Here is a 23,905-nt window from a genome sequence, read left to right on the forward strand (position 1 = left end):
GAAAAGAGGAGACTGAGCTGCACTGCCACCAAGAGGAAAGAGGTGAAACAGGACCAGCCAGATGGAGCTGATTGTACCGATTGCAATGTGGAATTGGGAGGGACTGGACAATTTATAATTTTTTTGTTTTACTTTTGAGCAGCCAGGCTCAGTGTGGCATAGGCATTCCCATTAGAGCCTATAATTATAGCTAATGAGGAACAAACAATTAAAAAGGCACATATTACAGTTGACATATGGGCAGATGGGTGTGAGGGGGTGCCCGGCTCTATGGACGTGCCTGACGGCGATATGTTGTGGAGGGTAACCGAGCTCAGACTGGAGAGCGGGCAGGTGAGGGGGCGAGGGGGAAGGCAGACGGCCGGTTATCTCTTACAGCTGACCGGAACAACTGGAATCTAGCGACAGGCTGTATTTATAGGTGCATAAACAGGTCGATTGCTCCCTGGAAACAGGAGCTAGTAATGGAGTGTGTAACGGGAGTGTGTAATGTAAAACTGCCTTGCTGGGCTGAGGTCACCACTGAGCCAAGGTTAGAGCTCCAGAAATATCACAAACACTGAGGTCACGGTGGCATCACTGAAGTGCATCCACTTCTTACGTGTTCTTTTATTAGTTTTACTTCTGAGATTGTCATTTTATTAGACATTTTTCAGCGTCTTCTGCATGTGTGAGTGTGTGCGTGGGTGTGTTGAATCCCATGCTCCTTCACTAACACAGTGTTATCAGTGTGTGACAAAATGTGCGTTTATATCTGGTTCTGTCTGCAGGCTTGCGATGTGAGTATAAGCCAATCAGCACATGGTGCACTTCTTGTGTGTTTGTTAAGCCTGTTTCAATCTCTTCAGTTACATAGTTGAAGGTCAGTGCCACCAGTACTGGGCCGCGGTGCGAATGTGTGTTTGTGTGGACATGCATTTATATCTTATTCAGAATTTTCTTTCTCTTTATTAACCAAAGCCTGGAAATAAATAATGCATACTTCGTCTCAGTGTTTCTGTCCCTGCACAGATGTGCACAATGGCGAGTGCTATCAGTTTTTGATCCAGGTGCGAAAGCATGTTTTTTTGAATACGTGCGTGTTCCTCTGTCTGCAGTGACGTGGTGAAAGGCGAGCGCTATCAGTACTGGGTGCAGGTGGAGGCCGATGGGCAGCTCAGCGAACCCTCCCCCTCGCTGCTGTACTTGCACCGGCAGCCCTTCTGTGGAGACGGGCTGCTGCAGGGGTCAGTGAGCATCCAAAACCGCACAGTCTCACACTGGCTTTACTTTTCACCCGTTACAAGTGTGCTGACCACATTCTAACTTTTACACACTGCTGCTATGCGATTCATGTCCTCTTTTGATCCCTCTCTGTTCCCTTTCTCTACAGATCATTCCCTCCATCTCCTTCTCTCGCTCACTCCCGAACACGAAAGCACTGCTTCAAATAACATTCTGCTTTAAAGACCATATACTGCTTTCCATGCTTTGCATGAATATCTGTAATTTCAATGTAATAGTTAAATTGATATATAATTCATAGATGTATTATTTATAGATGCAACCATAGGTGGAAGAATGTAGTATTTGCAAAAAACAAACATTTAACAGTGCAATTGCAGGTGCAAAGAAACAGTGCAAGCAAAAGCAGAACGTTCCATAAAACAGCAGAACATAAATTTGCAGGTAGTTTAACATCAGTACAGTTTTGCAGTGTAAAATTAGCAGCAGTCTAGATTGCTATATGGTTACAGAGTGCAAACAATGCTCAATGTTCGGAATAAAGCATATTGTGGCAGTGCACAAATATGCATGAATGCACAAATAGATATGAAAATATTGCTCCCATTAAAGACAAAATGAAACCAACCAACCATTCAGTTTCTGTGCTGTTACTTTTGGCTCATGCAAATTTATCTCTCCTTTCTTATGTTTGTGTTTAACACAGAACAGAGGGCTGTGATGATGGGAACCTGCTGGATGGAGATGGTTGCTCCAAGACGTGTCGCATGGAGCCCGGCTTCAACTGCGATGGTGAGCCAGTCTGCAGTGGACTCCACTAGTGCTGACCACACACAATGACCACAGCAAAGCCGAAAGACGAGTGCTGGGCACCAGCAGGAGCCCCACCCGAGACGTAATTGTTGCCAGTTTCACAACAGCCAGAGCTCAATTACACTCTTCTGTCCTGGGGCCAGAGCTGGAGCCTCTTTTTCAAACATAAAGACTTTTATTCCAGTCAGGCAGGTCCCTGGTCCCCCGAAAATTGTAAAGTAAACTTGCACACACCTGACTTCAATCTGAAGATGCAGTGATGGCTGCTAGTTTGGTCTCCTGTGGTTTTCCACACATAAAGCCTCATGGCTTAAGTGATGGTTTAAATTTCATCTTGGCATCTTGGTAACACACATCCAGTAACTTTGGTGGTGCAGTTGGGTTGCTCTTCTTTTTTGATATAAGAGTACAGATCCTTAATACTGCAGTACTTTCACATCGTAAACATGGCGCATGTCTTTGGCGTGAGGAGTGGGCAATATTTTTTTTATTGAGCTGTATGAGCTGTATGTTCTGGTGGACAATAGGATTGCAACTAATGGTAATTTTGGTAGTCGACTAATCTAAGCTTTTCATGGCCCACTGCTCACTAAGGGTAATTTCATTGTGTGTGTAAAAAGAGGTAAAAAGCACTGTATTAAAATCACTCCAATCTGATGTTACCTGGCAGAAAGAGGCATGGCACAATAGAGGTTAAAAGAATGAACAGTTTCTAATTTATTAATAGTAGATTACTATTGTAGTTACATGTAAATATTATTTACAAAAAAGTCAGTTTTGCTTGGAATCTTGCTGGGTCCACAATTTAACATTCAGGTAAGGCCTAAAATAAGGCTCAATACAAAAAAAAAATACATTGAGTGAATTGAGGCCCTAGTTTTGGAGGTTTATGTTGAACACCTTTTTTTGTCATTCACTCATGTTAAAGCAGTCATAACAAAACAGATTAATCAACCATACTCCACTTTCTCCTGCTACAGAAATACCAAGTATCTTTCTTACATTGGATTCTTCAAAATGGCGTTAGTCTCCCCGATTGCTATAAAAACGTTTATTACAACAGTACTATTTTAATCCATTTTCGATTCACTACATGCAGGCACATTTTTCTAGCATTAACTTCAGCATTAGTGGCTGGACTGAGTTTCTGTCAGACCTGTGGATATAATTTCAACATTCGACATTTGCTAATCTTTCATTTAAATTAATTGCTGCATGACTACAAAGGGCTGGAAGATGTCCATGCTTCGTCTGAGGGCAGGTGCACTTACTCACCGTATTGTGCAGTGGGTGCTGGATGCTGCTTTAATTTGTTATTGGAACCCTTCGGAGACACTCCCTCTGATGAGCTGTGCCCACCAAACACCTCATCAGTGAATCATAGCTTTTGCCCTTCGAGAAAGAAATGGCTAGCCAGGGCCTGTGTCTGACATCATCATTTTTGTGGTTTACCTCTTGCTTTTTCTTTTCTTTTTTGCACTTTTGTCACACCTTAATTCTGCAAAGTGAACTTGCAGATTACATCACTTTCCTATTTCTAGCCAAAATTGATTTATTTACCCAACTTCAGAAGCCTGTCCACCTACACTGACTATGGCAGCCTATCCCGCCATTCAATTGTGACAACAAATTGGTAATTGCTAGCTTGTTTAACACAGAGCGGGCTATTTGTTTATTTCACTTCAGGACAGCCCAGTCTGTGCTACGTGTTTGATGGTGATGGGGAGTGTGAAGACTTTGAAAGGGGCTTCAGTGTGCAGGACTGTGGCTTCTTTACCCCACTGGGTTACACTGACCAGTGGGCATTCAATGCCTGGGCGTCCCACCAGGACCACAGATGTCCTGCAATGGGTGCAACAGGCGAGCCGTCCTTTTCCCAGGTAACACATCACACTTCCCTGCTTGGTGCTTGTTAGAAACTGGTGCTTGTTAGAATCCAGCAAAACAACATATCATTTATTTCTTGTAGTCCTTGTGGCCTCCACCAGACATGGGATCATATAGCTGATCTGTGAGACTGTTCAATATATATCAGTATAAATATTGATTCTCATTATATTAGCTAGCATCTTTCCAAACTCTTTTTTTTTTTACACACAGCTATATATTAATACTGAAGAGCATTGGTGTGGGGTGTTGTCAACTCCATCTTAAATCTGTGCCACGCCTGTTCATTCACGTAAAGAGCCCTGCTAACATGTATTATTTATGCAATAATATATGAGCTCACCATCTGTCTCTCTGTATTAATTCCCCACCACACAGATGTGTAAGTCTCAGTTCCAAGAAGTGAGTGATGCACTGACACAGGAAGCATGGTTTCCGTGCACTGCCCAGTCCCACATGAGCAGCTACTATGAGCTGGACCAGCCAGTGTGGCTAAAGGTACAGCACTTGCAGTTGTGTGTCTGAGTTTAGGTTTACATGCAAACACTTACACCCTAATTTTTAAAGGTTGGATTTGAGCGACCTGGAGTTGCAGCTTCTGTTATCATCTACCTGGCGTCGGATGGCGGTTGGTATGGAGACCATTGCAGAAAAACAGTGTCGGTCCAGCTGTGGGATACCAGCGGGAAAAACCATTCGCTCGGTACAGAACACTTTTTTTAATGTGGCTTTCAGATATTTTTTCATGGGCTGTATTAAGATCCATCTAATGTAGAGAGCAGGAGAAGAGATACTTGCAAAAGGCAGTTATCATGATTTAATATTCCAGGGCTCATGGCTCTATGTACAGTGCATCAGTTAAAAATGTAGATGGTATTATACTTACATGGCATAACATTTATCTCGATCTAAAGCCTTACAGACACCATATGCTTTTAAAATGCCATAGATACAAATGCACCGATCGGAACTAAATGAACTTATGGATAATGGCATTCCAATGGCATTACTCTTGCAATTAACCCCTTAGCACTTGCACAGAATCAGAGTGCAAATAGCAAATACAGCTTACACAATGATAATAATTATAATGACATTTGTTTATTGTTATAATTGAGATCAAAATTCCAGAGCTAGTTATATTCTTTATATGATTGACATATTATAACCATAAAAACCTCAAATGAGAAGGGGAGAAGGGGAACTGCATAAATCTGTGTTGTGTGTGATTTCCTGAACATGCATCTACAAAAATGAACACTTTTTTTCTGTCCATCCCTACGCTGGCCGCCATGCATAGTGGCATAAAACGTCTTGCATGATAATTATGTTTATAAGTCAATAGTAATGTTTTTGCTGTAACCATGTTCCTAAAAGCACTGGACGTGTATGCATTTGACTGAAAATAGCCAAAAATCCACTGTGTGATTTGAACAATGTTAACAAAAACGAATAATGTGTGTGTGTCTGTGTGTAGGGAACTATGAATTGTCATGCCAGAAGAATCCCCTTGTGGTGAATGTGACCCACAACCTGAGTCAGCCGTTCTTCCTGACAAATGCGGTCACTCTCAGCTTCTCATGGGCACATGTGGGTGTGACAGCTGTGGCCCTCCGCACTTCATGTCTGTTCAACGCCTTCGCCCTGACCGGGTGCGCTGAGGGTGGGGTCTCTCAGGACTTCCACATGCAGATGTGCATACAGGCACACATGGCTACAATGTACACAAATTGATAGCTTATAAGTATTATTTGCATGTTTAATTGTATGTACATTTTCACATTTCCTGTTGGTGTCATACGGTTTTTTCATAGTACTTTACATTAATATTCACACACATTTTTACATGTTCATTCTTTTAAATGATAAAACACACTCATGAATTATCTTGTATGCATTATTACCATGCTGCACAAAATCATCATTGGCTGTCAAAAACATCACTGTTGACACCCACACAGGGACATTGTCATTGAAACTTTGTTATTGTCTTGCTTCAACTTTTGCTCATTCAAAATGTCTCCACCTGATCACTCTTTTCTCCTTTTACTTCTGTTTTCTGGCCTTCTGTTTCTGCTTTTCTCTCTCTCACAGGTGTGTGCGTAGATCCTGCACCATTGACACCTGCAGTGCAGTTCAAGTTGACTATGCCTATGTAACATGCACATCTGGGACACAATCTGGCCACTGCTCTGTGCTCTGTCACCGTGGCTACGCACTAAATGTTCTCAGTGGCAAAGGACTGCCAGGCTACCAGGTATTACATAATGATCATTTCAGAAGGCCGTAATTTCACACCTACCTAACACAACATCACCATCACACTACCACATCGGTGTCACTTCTGTGTTGAGAGCTGCCACGCACCTAAAATATCTGAGCATTCTGTCTGTTTCAGCGTGAGGTGAACCTACAGTGTGAGCATGGCCTGTGGGACCGCGTGGTGGCCTGTAAACCCGTTGACTGTGGGATGCCTGATCCGTCTCATGTCTACTTTGCCACCTTTTCGTGCCCATGGGGCACCACTTTTGGCAAGCAGTGCTCTTTCTCCTGTAATGCTCCTGCTCTGCTGCAAGGTATGAACCTAGGCACTAATAGAGACGGTATACACCATGGTGTACAAGGCACATCTGAGTGCTTGCCCTGGAAGATAAATGCGTGTGCACTTTTGGCAGTGTGAAGTCTGATTATTTATTTTTGTATAGGTATGGAACTAGGAACGCTTTCCTGTGCCTGCAGTGTTTTAATAGTGCAAGAGAGCAGGGCCAGTGTATTGGGGGGCTTAATATCTCAAATAATTTAGGTGAGTGCAGGGGTGGATTTAATGTGTATGAGTAAGACAGATAAGGACAATATGGGACCTTTCCATTTACACATTCTAACATAGTTCATAGTCACCACTTAACACGTTATTTAATGGCTCTTCATTATACTAAAATGAATATGTCCACACTAGCTAATTGGTTGCCTTTAATTACTGTACTTACACTTTATTATTCAAATACTATTATATATATATATGATTAGGCCTATGCAAATTAAAATTGCATATGCTGTTGGTTACATATTAGCCCACTATTACAACCTTTCTACCCTGAAAATCCCATTAATAACATTTGCAGTCAGTGTAATTAGACTGTCCTGTGTGTTTAAAGCAAAATTACACAAACTGACAAGTGGAATTATGTTGCAGATGATGGAGGGAGGTTATAAATTAAGACAGGAATAAATGGTGAAGTACAACCGTGCGCATGAATCACTATTATTTATGTATAGCTAGGAAAAAAGCAGCCCACCCAACAAGGAGAAAACGTTCTGGTGCTTTTTAAAGGAGGGAACTTCACTTCTAGAGAAGGTTATATGGCCTGGGGTGAGATGGACTGTTTGTGTTGAATCCTACTTTGGTCAGGGGTTTCTCAGAGACTTCCAGCATATTTCATCACCAGCCCAAGCTTTTGCATTTTCTTGATGGTTTTACTTTACTGCCACAGTAGTTTCTACTCCAGTTGATGTGCATTTTTAAAGAAATAAAATATGCAACAAAAATTGACAGAGGGAATTTCTTGCAGTTAAAATAGTGCAATGATTTGAAGGTGCTCTGAGGCAATGGAATGCAAATGGGCTTTAACCTCATGCCACGGGGGAAAATAATCATCGGGTAGCAGTGAGGAGGAAGAGTCAGGACACATTCATCTAAAACAAATTGCTCATGTGTAATGTATCCTCCCTTGAACACTATACAGTCTGGAGGAATACAGCATTTTGATTGGATGGTATATGTGTACTACTACAGTGTGATGCACATGCTCTTAGTCACCCTTCTGAATGAATGCACAAACTGATTTTATTTAAAACACTTTATAGGAACAGCACATGTAAATAACATATATTTACAACCCATGGAAGAAAAGCATTCTCATGGACGGGGCCTTAGAGTTTATACATAAGCAGCAATTAATTGAATGATAAATATGTTGTCAAAATGTTATTTTATTTTAAGGAAACATTCTTCTTCTTCAGATTTCACACTATAACCATCAGTATGGAATACATATAAGCCCTGTATTTAGACACAATGTGCACTTGCCAGCCTGAGTTTTAGTGCACATGGTTTGACTCAGTGTTGCACGGTTACACGGTTTATTTGTCTTATTGTAAGGCTTTCTGCGCTTCATGCTTTGATTGAATTGTGCTCATTAAACACTTGGCAGGTGACAGTGACATGGTGGTGTGTTTGGAGGACAGCCTCTGGTCATTCCCCGAGGCCTACTGCAAGATCGAATGCCCAGATCCGCCAGCGGTTCACAACGCCAAGCTCTTGGCGCCCCAGTGTGTAGGCAGCAGGCATGACATTGGCACAGTGTGTCGCTACAAATGTAGCCCGGGATACTATGTGACTGGAGATCATAACAAACAGTTGAAGTGAGTTTGGTCCTTATTCAATTTGACTCCTTTTGAGACATGAACCTGAGGCTTTCTGTTGATAAAGCTGTATTCAATGATTCTGTTTATGACATAATTGGCTGAAATATTTATACAGACCTCACACATGAGTGTGTTTTATTCCGTATGCCTTGCTTATTATGACATCTTATTGATTAGATTAAAATAAAATAAAAAACTTTTCTATGAATTCCATCCATTTTACTATTTTATTAATAGTTAGTAATGGCCTATATGCAAAAAAGCCAATGCAATCAAGCTGCTAAAATTATTTCTCCGATAAGGCACTCTTATTGCTGTGAAAAGTCCCATTTATGATTTTTTGTAACCTTTTAAAAATTTTATTGTAACATCTTAGATATGAATGCTGATTATATTATGACAGTTTCCTATCATGTAGGTCAGAAGACCATTGAGGAGTTGTACTGCTCAGTATAGAGATGTAGAGAAACTAGTAAAATAACGGTACACGCTGTTGTAGCTCAGCTACAAAATGAAACCAAAGAAGCTCAGAGCCCCAACCAGATGTTGCACGGACTTGTCACAAATACATTGCATGTGTACCAGTCTTTCTGCAGGACATGTCATGTCATAGTAAAATAAGGAAAGACTGTGGACATCACCCACACATGTGACGCTGACATGATAAACGGTAGCAGATGCACCAGACTGGCTTTACAAGCTTGAAACCAAAAATGTCAGCACTTTTTGGGACTGTGGTGCAGGATCCTGATACTGCCTTGTTTGACATCTTGATGTTGATGTGGCTACTGCCTGTCTCTTTCTCCCTCTCCCTTTTGGCTTTTTTTTGCAGACGGTTCCTGAAGCTGGAGTGTCTGGAGGAGGGGAGATGGGGGCAGGGTAGCTGCAGCCCGGTGTCTTGCCCCAAACCACCTTCTATGTTTGAGGGCATGTACACCTGTACCAGTGGCCTGGAGTATAACAGCATCTGTACTCTCCAATGTCCTGATTCGGTAGAGATGGTACATCCTTTGACCTTTTTAGTGTAGACATCTGTTGCGGCCTGTCACTTTCTCACAAACAAATTTAAAACTATTATTAGGCTATTAACTGATGTCATTTTCAACATTTTTGGATGAACATTATTGTTGTGACCTTTCTCATAATCCTAATAATCACATTTACTCTCCGGACAGCATTCCATACGCTGCACTAAAGACGGAAAGTGGACGGAGGAATTCAGCATGTGTGAGAAGATAGAAGGCACCTGTCCACCACCTCCTGAACTCAATTGGGTGGAGTATAGCTGTGATGAGGGGTTTCAAGTTGGTGAGTTCCAATGCTGACGTGTGGAGCAGGAACAGTAGTCAGGAGATCAGGCCTGGTGTGTGGCAAGCTGCTCTAGGTTACAGGGCATGCCTGCCATGATTGAGTCCAGGTGGATATATTAAATGCAAGTGTGTGTGTGTGTGTGTGTGTGTGTGTGTGTGTGTGTGTGTGTGTGTGTGTGTGTGTATATATATATATATATATATATATATATATATATGTGTATATGGATATATACATTTATTTAAACATGCCAATTAATATAAACATATCATATAAATTGTTTTTAGTTTAATAGAGCAAAGTGACATGGACATGGGGCTAAATGCTATAGTAATGTATAGAATGGATAATTTGTCATCATATGAATCTATATGTCACTGTGTAGTATACACAGAGAGAAATGGATGTAACGCTGTGTACAAATGCTTGTCGTTGGAGCAGTACCCTTCTGAAGAACAATAATGTACCTATCCTTGCATGTACTTTTTAAGAATGATGTAGTGGGCTGCACTACTGCACTACTGGGGCAGTATTGGCCTCACAGTTAATGAAGCGGCCCCAAAATCAGAAGGTTGCCGGTTCGAATCCCAATCTGCCAAGGTGCCACTGAGGTGCCACTGCGCAAAGCAACGTCCCCACACACTGCTCCCCGGGCGCCTGTGGGTTAAAAGCAGAGGACGCATTTCATTTTGCGCAACGTGTGCTGTGTTGCAGTGTACCTTGCATAAGGAGCCACATGACGTAGGGAGGCTGGGCTTGAACCGGCAACCTTCCAAACACAGGGTCTTAGCCCACTGAGCTATGCTCTGTCTGTCTGAGATTTTTGTTCTGTTGTATTGTTTTTTTATGTATTTGTACATTCCTTTTGTCCTTTGTGATCAGCCACAAAATTGGTCAAGTCCATTTTGTCACTATTTTGCAGCTGAAACCTACTGCTGCATTTTTGTTGATACACTGGGTTAATTGAGTTCATTTCCATGCGGTAAAGGTTCATGGGTACATGGGTACAATATGTGCTTTCACAAATCATTTCTTGCTTCTGGATGAATAAATTCAACACATACTAATTAAAATGATACAAGCACTATCCTTTTGCCTTTACAGGTGCTGCTTGCTACCCATCATGCATTGTGGCCTTGTCTGACCCTGTGATGCTGGCCAATGACACCACTGCAGACACAGTCATGCACTGGATGCTGCCCAGCAAAGTTCAGGTGGTTATAGTTGGCTTTTTAGTATTACTGGTCGCCATTCCTTTTTTATTGTTTGCCATCTGTTGCAGTAAACATTGAATAATGCTTAATTCCACTTTAAAACATATTGACCCGGGTTACACACAAGTGCTCTGTTTTTGCTAAAATTCAAAACACACTGTCTCTGCGTTGACAGCACATTTTACTGTCTAGGAATCTGGGCTTAGATAGGACATTGGATATTTTCCATTCAGCATTCCTAATGTTCCAATGATTTTCTAGATTCAGGTCAAGTCTAGATCCACACTGAGTTGGGTCTTTTTGAGGGTCTGTTGTGCTGTGTGGCCACATGCTAAACCAGAAGACTCCAGGGCCTCAGGTTGAAAATAGTTTGGACTCAAATTTGATAAGTTGAGTCACATTGCTGGCACTTCCAAGAGAATTGTGGGATTGCGTTGCCTCAAGTCTCTGGCCAAGTTAGGCCCAGGCCCCCTCACCATCGTCATTCTCAAGGAGAAAAAGTTGACCTTGTCTGTCCTCATCCCGGTGTTAAAATATGACGGCAGTGATTATATTGTTTCATTCCTGAAAGGAAGCCACACACTGTGTTAAAAGGTGTCACACTTCTGATGTTTATTCTATGGCGTCAGAGCATTAACTAGATGTTATTTTCATTTCTGAGAATGTGTTCTGAGTTGTGTAACCCATTTCTCACATGCACATGTTCTTGCAGACTGGCTACAGTACAGTAGTATGAACACTTGTATAAAACAAAATAAGAGCTAGTTGAAAATAGAGCTGTAAAAATATTCACATATTGTGTAATCCCGTCTTCCTTGGCAGAATATTGTCTGCACAGGCATGAAACAATGGCATCCAAATCCCAAGCACATACACTGCATCCAGTCATGTGAGGTAAGTTACAACCTTCTCTATGTAACACAATTATTTTTACAGTAATCTCAGACTGTTTTTCTGTTTAATACCGAATAATATACAAAAATGGCACAAGCAAAATGTCGGCAGCAAAAAAAAAAAAAAAAGACAAAACATAACGAAAATGAATCATTAAAATTGAACAAAACCCATCAGTTTTCTTCTACTGCTGGGTCCAAATAGATTGTGCTAAAACTGTAGTTTGGGGATTTGCCTACGGCAGCTACAGGAATCACAGAGGGGAAGGGCAACAAGATTAGATCTTGACCTTAACCTGAGGGTTTACAGTTTGCATTTCGTAATCCCTGGCTTGGACTCTAGGCTTTTGTTTATTCTGCTGGAAACCCCAGCTTGTCATAGTAAGAGTGGTGAATGATCTCTGTGCTCACATCTGCTAAATGTCAGACTTATTAAAGGTACTTGGGCAATTTGACAGCACTTTACCTACTTGGACATGAAATTTGTTTTTTTGATTTGATCAGGGAGAGACCCGATAAAGCCCCTTAATCAGCCGTGACTGATAAGAGAAATGATTGTTATTTTTATGAGCGAGTGGTGTGGTCAGAGCTGTCGGCCAAGATGGCTCGCCTCCTGTGTCTGTGGTCTCTCCTGTGGTCTTTCCCTGCTTTTATTAGCCTCAGTAAATCAGGACTTTTTCAGACATCGGTCTAGAGGTACAGGTGTTTATGGGGGTGTTTTTTTTTAAGTGTGGTTACCATCAGAACATCACATAATTCAGAAGAGAGACACATGAATGTCCTTAAACTGCACACACATGCTGAAATAAACAGTATTAGAATGTTAGAAAGAATGTTAGTTCTCCATAGAGTTCACAAAGTTCAAGTCTGTTTTCTAAGACCAAGAATGAACATACAACTCTCTCCATCCACACCTTTTGTGAGATTCTCAAACAATAAAATGAAAAATACTTTTGTCTCTTTGCAGTGTGCTTCGAATAGAACCCAACGTGGAGGGTTTTTTAAGAAAACCCTTTCCAATAAGGGTGCAATAAAGGGGAAACACTACCTCGCTGAATACCACAGATTCCTTGAGTGTGAAAGTGTTCATGTGATGGTTAATACGTGGTAATGAGGGTGCCTACTGAATCTTTTTTTTTAATTTTTGCAAAGACGTCTGAGGCATGAATTGGTTTCTTTTATTTGGTTAAACATATTTGATGTATTTAGTCGGACTCTTCATAGGTTATTGTCATGATTCGGTACATTCAACGCATGCACTCAAACTTTATCCCTGTTTCATAGAAGATCTGGTGACATTTAAACGTTTGCTCCATGACCACAACAGTAAAACAGTAGCACTACCTGACACCACCTTACCTAAAGCCTGCTGTTAAACCTCTTGATAGCATCTGGAGACCCAAGGTGTTTTTTTTTGCTTGGTATATGAAAATGAATTAATTAACATCAAGATGGAGCACACATCCGCATCATTATCCGCAGTGCAGTTATCTTACATATTTGTTTTGGATTAAGCAGGCAGTTTTTTTTTATTAAGGATTAATTCTGTTTCAGCACAGCCTGGAAGTGCATGTGGTACTTGTCGCTCGGCAGAGAAGGCTTATGCTTTTAAAAATATTCTGTGCACCTGCCAGGCCTTTACTTCTCTACTTTCCTTACCTTTGCATGTTGCTAAGAAAAACATTTGCTTTTAACTGGATCTCCATGACAACATTATAAATTATATCACACATGTACTCCGAACGCTGCACTTTAAAAGCCCTGCAGATGGGCCAGTGCGAAATGGTCTGATGATAAGGGTTCGTCTCGGGCCATTTTTTTTTAAATGTACGGCTGCACTGCCTTGTTTGTTTTGGGATTCCGTGGAATAATCGATAATAGCCTATTTCGTGTTATGCCTCCGGCTGGAAAACGTGTTCTGCGAGCTCGCCATTGGAACGCCGGGATGAAGACCAGAAGAAGACCTCCTCCTGGTTACAGAACTTTGGCGCTTCCCACATGTTGATATACCGTTACTAGCTAAATGATACAGGCATAAATCACTCATGAGTGAATATAATTTCAGCAACTGGACCGTAGCTGGGCACTCAGTATTTGGCTCTGCATGACTGCATGCATATTTAGCTGCTTTGTCATGTGGATATAAACTGCGAGGTAGCAAGTATGGACAGACTGTAATATTGAAAGAAAAATAATTTTGTTCCTACGTGTGCACACTAATCAAAATGAAGTATATGAAGTTTTTTTTTATTGTTGCTGAAGAAGTTGGTCCCCGAGAAAGTAAAAGCCTGAATGTCCCTCGACGCGCGGCCTACACAGTTTACCTCAGACGCAAAATGAAGGGGAAGATAATTAACGGTCTTTTTCGGGAACTCTGGGGAGACCCAATCAAGAGTAGCATAGCTGAGTGAAGCGAGATGCCAGCACTAACATGGGGGATCAAAACACCCGGAGCTGTTGCCATGGAGTGAATTTGGTTTATCGTATCCTTCGCTGAGAATTGGACACGGTTGGTCAGCAGCCCCGCCATGTGGGTCCTCCCCTGCTGTCTGACGGGGGCGCTAAGGGATTTCACCTCCGCGGAAGGTGAAAAGACACCTTGATTGTTTTTGTACGCCACGGGGAGACGTGGTGTTTGCGGAGAATCTGAGTCTCCGGCATTAGCGATGATAATCATTTGTTTTTGTTCTCTGATATCTAGAATCATGAAGGCACATCCCAGATACAGTTGCTAGGGGTTAATTATGTTTTTTGAAAATAGCTTTTTTTTTCTCTTGGCTCAAGTGACTCATGGAACATTCAGAGTTTCTAAAATCCGACTGGTTTCGAAAATTGTTGGAAGGTCAAGATAAACGGCGAGGGGGGTTTGGAGCTCTCTGTTTTTTGTCAGGCAGCTTAATCTGACTCGGAAAGCTCTCGTGAGGATTGATGGGAAATGCGGCGCTGTCTACACTGTGCTTTTAAAAATCCCTCGACACCAGTAGGTCCTTTGCACTGCATCACTCCGCCGGTCTTTCCTACTCCAATAAAACTCCCGAAGAACAGCACTCACATCCTAACACCCAAGGAATGTCCAAAGCAGGCCACCATGGTTGAGGCCCATCATTCTTTGAAGCCTTGTTATGATGAGAACAGTACTCCAGGTCTCCTTGACCAGACATCAGGGCTTATAGAACCCCTGGTCCATCATCGCCATCTTCAACCTTCGTCACCTGGCAGAGGCCCATCTGTCTACTGGATTCTGTCAGAGATAAAGTAGGCACAGTGCTTATCCACGGTTGCTGCTTTGGGCGCAAGAAGAGAGGGGAAGTCTGTCTGTCGAAAGTCTGCGATGGATTTAAATCCCAGTCTTGGACAAAAGCCGCTTACAAGCATCAGTAACTTTTCTGTTGTCATCGCACATGTGCCCATTCCCTTTTATTGACTTGTAATATGTGGCCACAGGGGTCAAGCGTGGCTGCTCACGAGGTGCCCGTCAGTTGGTTTCAGCCCAAGTTCATGTCAATCTTCAGAACACTCGCTGGCCGTCTTCCCCCCACTGGCCTCTCTCCCTGCATTCCTGTCATCCTTCACATTTATTGTAGCACATTTCTTTTGTTTGCATCACAGGTTCGGAGAATTTCTGTGCTCCCCACCCATGAAAACAAACAAAAGAACAACTGCTGCAGTTTATCCAGCAATCAAGGAAATATACGAACAAGCCCAACTTAATGCCCTGTGCTCGAAAACATACACAAAGCTGGAGCGGGGATTGAACCTCGGAGGTGTGAGGCCATAATGTCAACCACCGTGCCGCAGTGTGGCCCACTTTCAAAGCAACAAGAGCAAAATGTAGAGGGCCTGGCCAATAGGTGGATCATATGCAGAAATGAAAAGGAAAAACGATGTTTGTTTATGGCTTTCTGGTAGTTTGATGGAAGGGGGGAAAGCTTTTGGATTATGTGTACTCTCGCTGCAGAGAAGTCCTGCCGGCAGCGGCGTTCACACTGTGATGCGGACTCAGGTACAACGTAAATGCCTTTGAAATGTCTCCACATGCCCAACGAAGGCCAGATGTATCTTTGGCAGGCTCCTGTTTTCATATTTTTGGCCAAACGGCACTAAAGTTAGGTTCAAAAAACACATTGTTGTTTTTTTTTTATGTAACAAAATTCAATAATTGTGTACCAGTTTGTAACGGTCAAGTACCTATGAGAATCAGCTGGGATCAGAGCAGTGAGTGAGCAGAGAGCAGGGGCAGTGGTGGCCTAGAGGTTAAGGTAGAGGCCCTGTAATCAGAAGGTTGCCAGTTCGAATCCCGATCCGCCAAGGCAAAGCACCGTCCCCACACACTGCTCCCCGGGCGCCTGTCATGGCTGCCCACTGCTCACTAAGGGTTAAAAGCAGAGGACACATTTTGTTGTGTCACCGTGTGCTGTTCTGTGTATCACAACAACAATCACTTCACTTTCACTTTTCACTTTCACTCTCCAGGCTACTGCTGTTATAAACAGGACAAGTTAGCAAGCTCTGGAATGTGCTCTGCCAGTTTGAAAACATATGCCATATTAGATGGATAGATACTTTATTGATATCAAATTGTACAGTGTACACAGCTGGATGTTTAGACAATGCACAGCAGCAGTATGTTGTCTTGAGCTCTCACCATAAAAAACGCTGCAATTAAGGTCGTGCGAGGGTGCATTAATATATGAATTTTTGGTGCATTAATATATGAAAATTAGCCACATACAGTTTTTTTGGCCTTTCATTAAATGTAATCCAAAATAATGTAGTATGTATGAAGAAGGAATGCAATAGTACAAGCAGTGAATACTATTTCTGGGTAATAACTGAAGTTTGAAAAGCTAACCCACAATATGACACAATATGACAATTATGGACATTGTTGGACAAAGACAAGGAAGCTGTGTTGTAATGTCAATAGTGCAAGATACTAAAGGGATTTATCACCTAAGGTACTCACACAGACACAAAGATTAGCAACACATACTGAGGTTCATCATGATTGTATTCAGGCTCTCGGGAATTGACATGGGAACGCACACTTACTATTATTTATTACCAATAACAGCGCAGGTTTTCTCCTGCCGTCCGTAGGCATGTACACTAGGTGAACTGGTGACACTGACTTGTCCATAGATTGTGAGTGTGTGAGTGAATGGTGTGTGTAAGACTTGAGGTGGCATGGTGCCCTGCCCTGTGCCCAACGTCCCAGGATAAGTTCCAGCAAGTGTTTATGGAAAGTGAGTGACTGAGTATTCAATTAACTGCAGATCAAATGGCAAATTATTATTATTTTATAAATGAATCCTCTTTTTCAGCCCTTTGGAGGAGATGGCTGGTGTGACACCATCAACAACCGGGCTTACTGTCAGTACGACGGGGGAGACTGCTGTCCATCCACGCTCTCCACTGGAAGGGTAATGGAGCAAAAGCCTTCTACCTGCAGCATCCATATCCAGCGCTCCCACCGCGGCTCCCTGCTTTCAAATTCACCTCCCGCTCAGTTAAAAACCCACTTGTCCCGATGAATATCCGAACCATGAGTCACCATGGTGCAGATGCCCCTTGCATGAGTGAGCTTAGGAAAAAGAGTGGCCACCATAAACAAACGGCCGCTTAATGGCTTTTTTATTAGAGGAAGGCCAGGTGTCAGCGGTCGTGGGCGAGAGTAAAAGTGCGTTTTAATGAGCGACTCGGAGAAAGTGAAATAAACCGCGAGCGACAGCTTCCTGCCGCCGTGGGCGCACCAGAGCGGCCGTGCCAGTTGTTTACACAGCGCCACGTACCACCACAGCAGCTCTGCGTGGGCTTTCCACACACTCAGATCCTGCAGGGACAATATGCACATCACCCAAATACAGGCATGATGCAATACACTTAATGTTGCTTCCAAGTGTCATACGTGAGGTCATACTTGTCTGAACCTGGATGTTCAGATTGTGACCATTAGATATGTCAACATTCAAATCCACTAAGACACTGAGAGTAGAAAATTCTGGATTTTTTAAAAGATTTTAATCAAAATACCTTAACTATAGATGACTCTTGGCAGATTCTTGGCAGAACAGATTGAAGGATCAGGGCCTTCAGTGAAGAGATGTAACCCTGGCACCATATTAACTAGAAAAGTCTTTTGTGCCGCCTGTTTTTTTTTTTGGAGAAACTGGATTCATTAAACCAGTATGGAGGTTAATGAAATTCGGTCCAGGCAAACAAACAGCGTTTTAATGGGAGGGGGGGTGGTGTTGGACAAGCCTCCGTCCTATTAACCTGCTGGAACAGCTGCTAAGTCCTCAATGAAACAATTACCTCCTGTAAACATTTAGCGAAATCAGTGCTAGCCCCAGCACTTGCATGTCATGTTTACTTTCCTTGAGACAGACGGCTTTGCAGGGCATCTGAGTTTATTTTGCAACCTGTGATGATGGCAGGCTTCCTGGACAAGATCCTGGCAGCTCCGCCCGTTGATTCTGAACACATGTTCATCTGTTTGCTCTTTGGTGGATTCCCCCCCCCCTCCCCGACCCTTCAAGCTTCTTGTTGTTTGCGTCACGGAGCACCACTTGACACAATTTTGCTTTGGTTCCAGAGAACCCTTGATCTTGCATTGAACATATCACAATTTAATAAAATAAATGAAAAAATAAAAGTATTCAGGAGGAAAGACAATGACAATCAAGAAGACTTGAATTTACAGTTGCTGATTGGCTGTGTGACACGCCCACTGATGCAATGTCGGGTTTTTGATTGACAGGTCATTCAGTTCGGGGTGGACTGCGACCATGATGAATGCACTTGCCGTGACCCAGAGGCTGAGGAGAACAAGAAGAAAGGCAGGCCGAGCCGACGCGGCCGTGAGTGATGAAGAGCGAGATGAAACGTATAGACAGCTCCAGTGAAACCAAATAAAAATAAACAAGAGCGACTGGACCTCACTCTCCTCACACAGAACAAGATGGCGAGTTTCCTCGATCAAAAGCAGTATTTTATGTAGCAGGAACTTCAGAAGTATAAACCTACACTAATCTATAAGATATTCACTAATATATTTTGACAATCTCTAACATGTAGCTGTAGATATGGGAGAGGGATGTAATCATATCACACAAGCATTTATGTATGGCATTCACTTAAGAAACAAACTCCAAAATTTGTGTGATTTTTATACAAATGCTGCATAGGGACACATAAAGGAGTATTAGCTTTTTTTTATTGCTTCCATTCATTTACACAATATTAATAAATTAAACGTGAGCATTGTGTTATATTTTATATTTTATGCATTTAATTTGCCTGGGTAAACAAAAGCAACACTTAAGAGTAATTTAATAAAAGCTTAAGATTCACCAGTGTTCAACGTGAGGTAATATTGTTGGCCACTCAACTTTGAAATTCTGTCACCCTTTGGTTGTAATACCTTAATATGGAGAAATACATATGAAATAATAAGTGTTTCAATGATTCAATCCAGAAATCCAGGCACTTCAACAATAAAAGTAAGAGTTCAAAAGAGCATGAGAAGTTTTCAAGTTGTATTACTGTGCATTTATGATCTTGGTATAGATTTAAAATGATATGTATTGTAATGATGACTAGGTTGGAATGTAAAGTCATGCGTTATTGTTTTAATTTTAATGGTTTACCTCAAAATGAGAGGGAATGCAGTTCAGTGGAACCGTGGAGAACAGACTTTTATGGGCTTTTATGTACTTATAGAAGGATTTTGAAATATACTGATATTGGAACTGATTTTAGAATTGTGTTTAAGATAAAAAAAGATCAAAAGCCAATGAATTGTATCACATTACCATATTGGATTGGGAAGTGGTGGTCTAGCGGGTAAGGAAGCAGAATTATAACCGAAAAAAAGCAAGGTACAGTCCCCACCCACTGCTTCCCGGGCGCCTTTCATGGCGTCCACTGCTCACTAAGGGTGATGGGTTCACATTTACATTTATGACATTTATCAGACGCCCTTATCCAGAGCGACTTACAATCAGTAGATACAGGGACAGTCCCTCTGGAGACACTCAGGGTTTAGTGTCTTTCTCAGGGACACAATGGTAGTAAGTGGGTAGTGGGATTTGAGCCTGGGTCTCCTTGTTCATAGGCAAGTGTGTTACCCACTAGGCCACTGCCACCCGTTAAATGCAGTTAAATACAGAGGACACATTTTGTTGTGTGCACATGAAACACTGTGTAGACACATCAAATCACTTTCTCTTTACTGCTGAACTGGTCTGGATGGTTTTCCTTCACTCAAGAACTGGCTTAATCACACTGTCTGTCTTAATATCACATTCTTTATTATTCATAAAATATCAAAGAGAAAATGTGCACAATATGTTAGCTTACAGTATGTCAATGATGACAAAAAAAAGCAAGCATTGTTTTTAGCATCACAATTCATCTTGTGGCATTAGTTCATTAAAAACCATGAAGTCAGTGCTCTGAAATTTGCACAAGGACATGTACCATGAATTAGAACGTGTTAAAAGATCGGTTCACTCGATCCCATCAGTGTTTCATGTAGCATATTGTTTTGTGCCTAAAGCTTTTGCTAACGGTAAAATTTAAAATAAAATATATAGATACTGTACTATACATGACTTTGTGACTGCTCCTTCTTTTGTAAAAAAACTGTACAACAGTTGAAATACTACCGTGGTTTTAATACTACATTCAGCATGTTAGGAAATGAATCTTCTCTTTTTAACACGTTTCGCCAAATGATGGCGGTTCTTTTCAGTAAAACCATTCTCTACCGATCCCCCATATCTATACGCACATGAGACAGACACACATATTCTGAGCACATCAAAGGGAATAGTAACTTTTCTGTCCAAAGGTAAGCCTTCCACCTATTTAAGCCTCCAAAAAGTTACTTTATATATACATCACTACATCTAACAGGCATTTTGCGATATTTATTTTTTTCTCTGTACACAATGAGAATTTTGTTAGAAATGAAATGATGGGCTCAATTCACAATTTTTTTTTTTTGCGTGAGTGAACTGAGCCCCTAGTCTAGTAATATTCTGCGCTGCTGCCCAAGACACTTCTTCACCTGAAGGCTCTCTGTAAACCTAATGCTGATCAGCATCTTGCAGGGCCTCCAGGGCTGCTTTCCTGAAACCGATGAGCTAAGATAAGGAACATACCGAAAGGTTCTTTATAAACTAGATGCTCGGGGACAGCAGTTTCATGATCGTAGCCCGGAATGCCCAGATGAGTGAGAGCCATTGAATAAGAACAGATTGAGGTGAAGATTATTATGTCCCACAACATTTACAGCTCCTTGGGGTCCCCGTAATCATTGTACATGATCGGGAGGAGCTTCTCCTCGCAAGCCTTTTGCAAGTCTTGGCCCAACTCCTGCCAGTTGAGTCCAAATGCCTTGGTGTCCGTGTAGCGGCAGGACAGATGCTTGAGGGACACCCTCCGGAGGCCGATTTTGGGTTCCTGCAGCAGCGCTCGACACCAGCCGCTCAGGTCATTCAGCTGGGAGAGGATGAGGCCGGCCTTCCTGCAGCACAAAGCACAAGACTCGTTAATGCCAAACACGACACTGCTTCTGTGTCACAAGCAGTTTCTGGGATGCTTGTAGGTTGATAAGGTATCCCAGGTGGAGTATCCATGGTGTTTGCTGAAATATCTCCAGACATAACAAGTAGCACAAAAATTTGATAAAAAGGGGAAAGAATCAGAGGGGCCAATGTGTGGGTGACTGATGATTTTTCAGTAATCTTCAGTAAGATTATAATATTAGGGTCCTACTGAGACACTGGACCAAGTTTGTCCAACTCTCAGTAAGACTTAGTGCATGTGTCATGCTGACATTGCTTGTCTTCATGTCTGTGTGGGGAACCATGAGAGAAAAGGACAGGGACGAGATTGGCTGCACCTGAGCGTGTGATGCATAGAAACAAGAACAATGCAGAACCTGGATGTCCGATAGCTGCCAATCATCTCACTTTCCCCCTTTTTTAATGCTCTTCTGGGTTTTTTGTGGCTGTTTGTGGAGTTAGTTCCTCCTCTGCTTGTCAAGATGCACTGTGAAGGCAATGAAGTCAAAAGAACTGTAGGGTGTCAAAGCAAACAAGTGTTTTGGGTTGTGCAGTGAGCTTTTATTTGCTAATAAGAACCATATGCATAATTCCAAATAGTTCCCCAGTCCTTTGTGGATTGAGAAAAATACAGCTACTGTACACTCAACACTTCGCTGAAGGTGACTCATTTTAAATTGGGTCTGTGAATCACCACTTCTCTTCACATGCAATGTGCCCGACACTCTGAATACTGTCATTCAGAAAGAAAAGGCCAGCTTCAACTGCACCAGCAAAATATGTTTTACTGCACTATCGATGTTCCAGGGCACATTAGAGTTAATTAGAGGAAACTTGAGCACTCCTAGGAAAAAAACAATCCCACGGACTTGCTCCTTTTGGGCTCACAGGGAAAATGCATTCCTGTTCCTAACTCAAATTTATTTGTTGATTCTCTCCGCCTGGCTCAGTATCGTATTTTGATATTTAATGGCACATTCATTCTGATTAAAGTGTCCTCTAAAACGTCAGGAGTGGAAACTCACCCACTGCCTGGCACCTGTAAGTGGGAACGCCTTAAAGCGCTGCGGGTTTATTTAAGGCCCAGCATCCCCGGATCACAGATCCTGGCGCTGATATGAAACATATCTCGGTCTGGGAAGAGAGGTACAAGCCAGCGATACCTTCAGATGTTCTCAGTTGAAGTCCTATAGTGGAACTAAAGAGCTGGCGAGCTTCAAAGAGCAGGGGAAAAAAATGAGAGGGATGGAAAATGTGAAATACAGTAAGAGGTGGAACTGACTGAAGTGCAGGTATGTGCTGTTCCCACCTTAAATGGAGCACAGCGGCGTCTGGACGGAGGCAGGCACTCGTAAGTCAGGCCCCTGGACTCATTGTTTGCTCACTGCACCGTAACGGCTGCCCGATTGACTCTGGCGCTTGCTCCATCCTTTCAGCAAGTGAAGAGGTTTGTCATGGTGCTCGGCCCTGAGAGTTTTGTCATATTTGCGGAGCCCGTGGGCCACGCTGCCCGGTGTGAGACAAGGCGCCGGGCCCAGTGTGGGACAAGCTGACAGAGAGCCGTCCATGAGCGGGCTGATGCCGAGGTGGGATTCGCACATGCTGGAAAGATCGCCTCATTCCTCAGAAATCGCTTCACTCCAGCCAGCAGCCAAACCAGAAGCTTAGCAATGTAAATAGAGAAACCCAGCCTTTGTAGACCCACAAGGAGAGGGGTTTGGGTCTCCACTTGCGCCATGATGGACCGATGGAACGCAAATTGTTAAAAAAAACAACACCAAAAACTCACCGTCAGGAAGCTATAAAAATAATGAGCCACCAAGGCATTTAAAAAATGAAGCTAAGCACATCGATCACTGTTTATACTGAGCTTTTGGCAGAGGGGAACTAAGCGCCCCAATTACACACCCCTATTTTAAGACCGGGTTTAATGCAGCCCCTGTGCAAAAGGACACGGCCGTTGAACAGACGTTGCTGTTTCAATAAATCATCATTCACCTGCAGAAAAACATTATAATACACCTAATATGACAGCCACATTGATTAGCCATGAGGACAAAGCAATGGCCTCTTCATGCAGATGCTGCCAGTTATATCATCACTTATATCATTCGCATATTTTTGTTTCTAATATCTTGCCACATTTCAGCGGTTTTATGAATTTGGGTGTTTATTTGCACAAAACAAAAAAATGTGGTTTGTTATGCTTTCGTTTCTCGAGAACATTTTGGTCTCCAAATAGCAACGGTTGTCACCATAAATCCAAGCATGTATGGAAGTGGAAAATGGCCCCTCATTTCACCCCTCCTCCCTGAAATCGCTCTTCCTTTCCTCTTCTCTGCTGCTTTTCTCCCATCTGAGAGAAAACATCCTGTGTTCCCCTCAGAAGCACTAAAAAGATGTGAAAATGAGCAGGCAAGGGGAGCCAAGAATGAATGAATGAATGCATGTGAAAACTTGGATGCTGCATCTGGGACAGGATGAATATACCGACTACATTTGGGATTTAGAGCTTCATCAGGTCTGGGTTGCCTGAATTTCAGAGAAGTTCAAAAATCCATCCAAA

At 42.4% G+C, this 23,905-nt stretch overlaps 2 protein-coding genes across 5 annotated transcripts in view; one reads left to right on the forward strand and one right to left on the reverse strand.

Annotated features, from left to right (window-relative positions):
• pappa2 (pappalysin 2) overlaps positions 1-19,286 on the forward strand; it is a 42,179-nt gene extending 22,893 nt beyond the window's left edge. Inside the window, exons 9-23 of one of the 3 annotated variants that reach the window (XM_028978275.1) lie at positions 1,098-1,226; positions 1,931-2,016; positions 3,724-3,917; positions 4,303-4,422; positions 4,492-4,627; positions 5,402-5,645; positions 6,019-6,181; positions 6,323-6,500; positions 8,136-8,346; positions 9,182-9,350; positions 9,525-9,657; positions 10,765-10,874; positions 11,697-11,768; positions 17,092-17,190; positions 18,528-19,286. In XM_028978275.1, the coding sequence (XP_028834108.1) occupies positions 1,098-1,226; positions 1,931-2,016; positions 3,724-3,917; positions 4,303-4,422; positions 4,492-4,627; positions 5,402-5,645; positions 6,019-6,181; positions 6,323-6,500; positions 8,136-8,346; positions 9,182-9,350; positions 9,525-9,657; positions 10,765-10,874; positions 11,697-11,768; positions 17,092-17,190; positions 18,528-18,635 (2,152 nt within the window). In that variant the 3' untranslated portion in view covers positions 18,636-19,286. The remainder of the gene's footprint in view (positions 1-1,097; positions 1,227-1,930; positions 2,017-3,723; positions 3,918-4,302; positions 4,423-4,491; positions 4,628-5,401; positions 5,646-6,018; positions 6,182-6,322; positions 6,501-8,135; positions 8,347-9,181; positions 9,351-9,524; positions 9,658-10,764; positions 10,875-11,696; positions 11,769-17,091; positions 17,191-18,527) is intronic. The other 2 variants (XM_028978276.1, XM_028978277.1) reach the window with 2 other exon arrangements.
• Positions 19,287-20,054: 768 nt separating this feature from the next.
• The window catches only part of astn1 (astrotactin 1), a 195,131-nt gene continuing 191,280 nt past the window's right edge, over positions 20,055-23,905 (reverse strand). For both annotated transcript variants that reach the window (XM_028976985.1, XM_028976984.1), the window contains one exon: positions 20,055-21,299. In XM_028976985.1, coding sequence (XP_028832818.1) covers positions 21,062-21,299 — 238 coding nt within the window. In that variant the 3' untranslated portion in view covers positions 20,055-21,061. The remainder of the gene's footprint in view (positions 21,300-23,905) is intronic.

This window comes from Denticeps clupeoides, chromosome 4, assembly GCF_900700375.1.
Source record: "Denticeps clupeoides chromosome 4, fDenClu1.1, whole genome shotgun sequence".
NCBI classification, from domain to species: domain Eukaryota; kingdom Metazoa; phylum Chordata; class Actinopteri; order Clupeiformes; family Denticipitidae; genus Denticeps; species Denticeps clupeoides.